Below are 5,349 nucleotides of genomic sequence, written 5' to 3' on the forward strand. Positions count from 1 at the left end.
TTTCTCGCCTTCTTTTCTTTCTGACATTCGACTCCCGCAGCTTGTCGCAGACCCAGGCTTATTGTTGTTAGTGACGATGATAAAAACGTAGATCCTATTCCTTTCAAAATTAGATTTTACTCAAATCCAGCTCAGGATGCTTTGGCTAGGAAAATTTTTTGCATGGAGGCAGAACTTAATAACTTGATTAAGAAGCGAGACTTTGGTGGTGGAGGTGAAACAATCAAGAAGAAAATAAACAACCTGCACAAAGGCTTCAATAAGGAAAAGAAAATTCTTGAACAGAAAAACAAATAGTGTTGAGAGGCAGCGCGAATTCCGTGAACACCGCCCAGAAGCGATTTAAAAGGTCCTAGGAAATCATCCAGAAGCTGGTTAGCTATTTATAATATATTGGGAAGTAATTGAAGGTGGATGTTTTAGGATAATAAACAGACTTTTTATTATGGCGTGTGCATCACATGGCGATGGGCGGCAGAGAGAGTTTGTTCCCGCTTCCGCTTACAGGGTTAGCCAACTTAACTCTAGGGACATTTATTATCTTCATCTCGGGAACTTGACTATACGATATACGATACTACATCCCTCCTTACCTAGATATGAAATACATGGATATAACATTTTGCTTATAGATTTAGTTTTACAACAGGTTTCACAATTCTTTTTTTTCTTTGGTTAACATCTAGTAATACATCTGGTTTCTTAATTTCTATGTTACATTTAGGTACTTCAGTCTCGTTTTCCGTCTGCTCTTTATTTATTTGTACTTTTGGTATAGCGTCCTTAAAACTAGCTTGTACTTTGTTCTTACAAGTAGTTACATCGTTACTTAGCTCTAATCTTTTACTTTCTTGACTAAGAGTTTCATTTTTATTTTCTATAGCCTCAGTGTTATTGTTTTGTAGATCTTTTGTTTCATCTTTACAGAACTCTCCAGCTCTAATTATCTGATCAGTGTGTCTTTTAACTGTAACTTCCTGTCTTTCTTTTGGCTGATAGAGATATGTTCTACTGCCTAAAACTGTTTTAATTATTGCTGGTTCCCATGTCGGTTTCGCAGGGTCTTTATAATTTCTTATATAAACCTTGTCTCCCTCTTCCAAGTCTATTTCTCTCCTACCATGGAAATATTTGACTTGTCTTTCTCTTGTTGTCTCAATTAATGTTTTACTCAGTAGACTTAGTCTAGTCCTAGTTTCTCGACCTAACATTCGCTTTGCCGGGGTGTCGCCTGTACTAATGTGAGGTGCATTTCTGTACGAAGCTAAATATCTAGTTATGAGTGTTGATATTTTCGTTGAGTCATTTTTCTTATCCTTGACTAGTTTGTCTATCCCTCTCTTAAAAGATCCTACCGCATTCTCAGCTAATCCATTAGTAGATGGATGGTACGGTGCTGAAGTCTTATGATTAATATTGTTTAGTTTGCAAAATTTGCAAATTCTTCAGACGTAAATTGACGACCATTATCTGAAATTAGGGTACGCGGCAGTCCGAATCGAGCACAACATTCTCTCAACTTTTCAATTGTATTTTCCGAATCTGTTCGTGACATTTCAAAAGTTTCAGGCCAACGGGAATAGGCATCTATTATTAATAGGTATGTTTTTCCTCTGTACGGTCCTAAAAAATCTATGTGTATTCTGTCCCAAGCACATTCGGGTTCTCTGAACTTAATTAAACTCGTCTTTTCCGGTTGTTTCGCACTTAACCTACAGGGTTCACAATTTTGTATGTACTCTTCTATTTGCTTGTCTAAACTTGGCCACCACATATATTGTCTGGCTACTGCTTTCATTTTTGTAATACCCATGTGGGTGCCATGAACTTCTTCAAGCATTTGCTGTCTGAATTTTTGTGGAATAATAATCCTATACCCCCACAAAAGTAATCCCTTTTCAATACTGATCTCGTTCTTACGTACAAAATATGGTTTGAAAGTTTCGTCTTCGACTCTATTTGGCCATCCCTCTCTAGCATATAAATATACCTTACTTAATGTTTCATCCACGCGCAATGCCTTTCTTATATCATCTGCTTTAATTGGCATCTTTTCTTCGCTAACATAATCTATGTATATCTCTACTTCTACTTTCTCTTCTTTGCTCACTCTAGGTAATCTAGACAGTCCGTCCGCTGCACCATTATCTACTCCCTTGATATACTTAAAAGAGTATTTGAATCCACTTAAAAACAATGCCCAACGCTGTAGCCTTCCTGCTGCCATTTGAGATATCCCTTTCTTTTCCCCAAATAATGCTGTAAGAGGCTTGTGGTCGGTACATAGAATAAATTCATTACCCATTAGATATTGATAAAATTTTTTAACTGCCCAATATATTGCTAATGCTTCCTTCTGAACTACTGCATAATTTTTTTCTGCTCCTTGCAATACTCTTGAAGCATATGCAAATGGTTTTTCTGAACCGTCGGCTAGAATATGTAATAATACTGCTCCTATTCCTACTTTAGACGCATCACATACTAACTTAATTGGTAATTCCGGGTTAAAGTGAACTAAATTCCGTTCAGATGATAATTCTACTTTTACTGTTTGAAAAGCTTTTTCGCATTCTTTTGACCAGTTGAACGTGTTCTCTTTTTGAATGGCGTATAACGGTGCCAATACCTCAGATAATCTTGGTATAAACTTCCCGTAATAATTAACCATTCCTATAAACGCTTTAACCCCTGACGCATCTTGAGGCCTCGCAACCTCTATCATTGCTTTTACTTTTTCTGGATCTTTGCGAAGACCATTTTTGTCTATCACATGTCCTACATACTTTATTTCTGGTTGAAAGAAAACACATTTCTTTAAATTTAGTTTGAAACCTGCTTTTGATAATCTCACAAAGACTTCTTCTAAATTTTTTAAATGCTCTGTTTCATTTCTTCCAGTTACTACTATATCATCAAGAAAGTTTATTACACCTTCTGCTCCTTGGAGAACTTTTTCTACAATCTTTTGAAAAATAGCACATGCTGGCTTTGTGCCAAATAGTAATCGATTTAATTTATATATACCCTGATGCGTGCTCCAAGCTAAAAGTTTACCAGTCTCTTCAGTTATTTCTAATTGGTTGTACGCATTTGTAAAATCTAGCTTAGTGAATAATTTTCCACCACTTAGTGCCGCAAAAAGCTCCTCTATTCTTGGTAGCGGATGCTTAACATCTTCTATCATTTTGTTGACCGTGGTCTTGTAATCCCCACATATGCGAAGTTTTCCATTTTCTTTCATGACGGGCACTAACGGCGTTCCCCAACTATTGTCATCTATTAATTCGATAACCCCTTTCTTTTCCAGGTCATCAAGTTGCTCACTTATTTCTTTCTTAAAAGCTAGTGGCACAGATCTAGGCTTAATAAAAATAGGTTTTGCCTCGTCCATAAGTTTAAGGTCTATCTTTTCCTACGTATAGCGCCCCAGTTTACCATCGAACAGGCTTGAATGCTCCTTTAGCAGAACTTGTAAATCTTTTTCATTTTGTAAAACATTTAACGTTGTTATTTCAAACCCTAGTAGCTTCATCAGGTCTCTCCCAACTAATGGTCTACTACCCTGTTTCACTATTACGAATGAGCCTTTGTATTGCTTTTCTTTATACTGAATGCCTACTTCTATTTGCCCTTCGGGTACTATAATACTGCCATCGTACATCCTTAATCTTACTTTGGTACTAACTAATTTACAGTCTTTAAATTTCTCTTTGTATATTCGCTCAGACATTACGGACCTGCCTGCTCCCGAATCTATCTCAGCTCGTACAGGCTTTCCTTCTATGACTAAATCAACCATTACTGGTTCTGTATCTCCACTTACCAGGCTAAACATGTCAATAAAATCAAGATTCTCCTCGACGACCTCGTCACTTTGCTTATCTATGTCTAAACAATGTGTCCCTGACACTTTCGCTTGGCTAGCTTTACATACTTTCCTTAAGTGCCCTATTTTCTGACAATTAGAACATTTATATTCTTTATATTTACACTTCGCAAAATTGTGTCGTGTCTCACCACAATGATTGCACTTTTTCTCGTTGGTCGACTTCTGTTGTCCTTGCTGTCTTGAATTCTGATCTCGACTGCGGTTGTCTGCTACGCGCCTGCCAGACCCTGTCACACTGCTTGCGTTGATCCGGTGTACTTCCGTAACCTGTGTCCTTGACCTCATAGCTGCTTCCTTGTTCCGGGCCGTTTCCAATATCGCACTCAGAGTAACTGTATGTTCCTCTTCACATACTCGATCAAGTATAGGCCCTTTTCTCATGCCTGTGACAAACTTATCTTTAATCTTGTCGTCCAATTGGGAAGCGAACTTGCAATTAATCGCCTTATTTTTAACTCGGGCATACCACTCATTAATAGTTTCTTGTTCTTTTTGATGCAAATCGTAATATTCTATTCTTTCTTCAAACACCGAAATTCGGGGTGCGAACTGGATTTTTAATATATCACACAATTCTTTATAAGTTTTCGCTGCTGGTAATACTGGATCACACAAATCTTTTAAAATTTTATAGGCTTCCTGACCTACTAGCGTAATCAGCACTGCTACACGTCGCTCGTCAGCCACGTTGTTTGCCACGAAGTATTGTCCTAACCTCTCTTGGTACAGGTCCCAATCTTCGCCTATTTGAAATTCCGACAGCGATCCTGTCGTTGAAAAGAAACTCACATTTTGAGATGGTGGTGGTACGGCTCCCTGTTGCAACTGTTGTAGTTGCTGATGTTGCTGCACTAATTGTTGCTGCTGCTGATGCACCGCGTTTCTTAGCTGCTCTTCGTCCGCGCGCTTGGCGTCTATAAGCTGCTGTTGCTCAGTCAACTTCTTTTGCTGCTCCATCACTTTCTGTTTCCACTTTTCCACTTCTTCTCCCATTTTTAAGCACTTTGCACTTTTCCTAATTTTCTCGTCGCCAATATAATATATTGGGAAGTAATTGAAGGTGGATGTTTTAGGATAATAAACAGACTTTTTATTATGGCGTGTGCATCACATGGCGATGGGCGGCAGAGAGAGTTTGTTCCCGCTTCCGCTTACAGGGTTAGCCAACTTAACTCTAGGGACATTTATTATCTTCATCTCGGGAACTTGACTATACGATATACGATACTACACTATTAAAAGTAAGAGGCAAATCTGGCCAGCCTCGTCTGAAAAAAAATCAAAATGGTTTGCTAGTGACGATTGCTGCCATGATCATGCACGGCGCATCAACCGCAGACAGGTGTCGAAGTGAGGTCATGAGATCGTGGAAAACGCTGACAGATTTGCAAAAAGACCTGGAGAAAATGGACTTCGAAGTATCTCGAAGTGGATTCTACCGTCGTCTTGTTCCAAGA

The 5,349-nt window shown here is 38.5% G+C and overlaps 1 protein-coding gene across 1 annotated transcript; it reads right to left on the reverse strand.

The window, feature by feature from the left end:
• Positions 1-626: 626 nt before the first annotated feature.
• On the reverse strand, positions 627-4,885 carry LOC124409358. Its single transcript, XM_046886938.1, has 4 exons — positions 3,439-4,885; positions 3,028-3,345; positions 1,486-2,907; positions 627-1,396 (listed from the first exon to the last, which is right to left on the reverse strand). Exons 1-4 carry the CDS (start codon positions 4,883-4,885, stop codon positions 627-629), a joined length of 3,957 nt encoding a protein of 1,318 aa, XP_046742894.1.
• Positions 4,886-5,349: the final 464 nt, after the last annotated feature.

Source organism: Diprion similis, chromosome 1, assembly GCF_021155765.1.
Source record: "Diprion similis isolate iyDipSimi1 chromosome 1, iyDipSimi1.1, whole genome shotgun sequence".
Classification (NCBI taxonomy): domain Eukaryota; kingdom Metazoa; phylum Arthropoda; class Insecta; order Hymenoptera; family Diprionidae; genus Diprion; species Diprion similis.

Excerpts from the sequence above, each read along its gene's own strand:
- LOC124409358 (XM_046886938.1), bottom strand. The coding sequence starts at position 4,885 with ATGGGAGAAGAAGTGGAAAAGTGGAAACAGAAAGTGATGGAGCAGCAA. Across the intron at positions 3,346-3,438 it reads GCATTCAAGCCTGTTCGATG|CTTTTAAGAAAGAAATAAGT; the intron begins GTAAACTGGGGC and ends CTGTGCCACTAG. Across the intron at positions 2,908-3,027 it reads AGCTTGGAGCACGCATCAGG|TAGTAACTGGAAGAAATGAA; the intron begins GTATATATAAAT and ends TTGATGATATAG.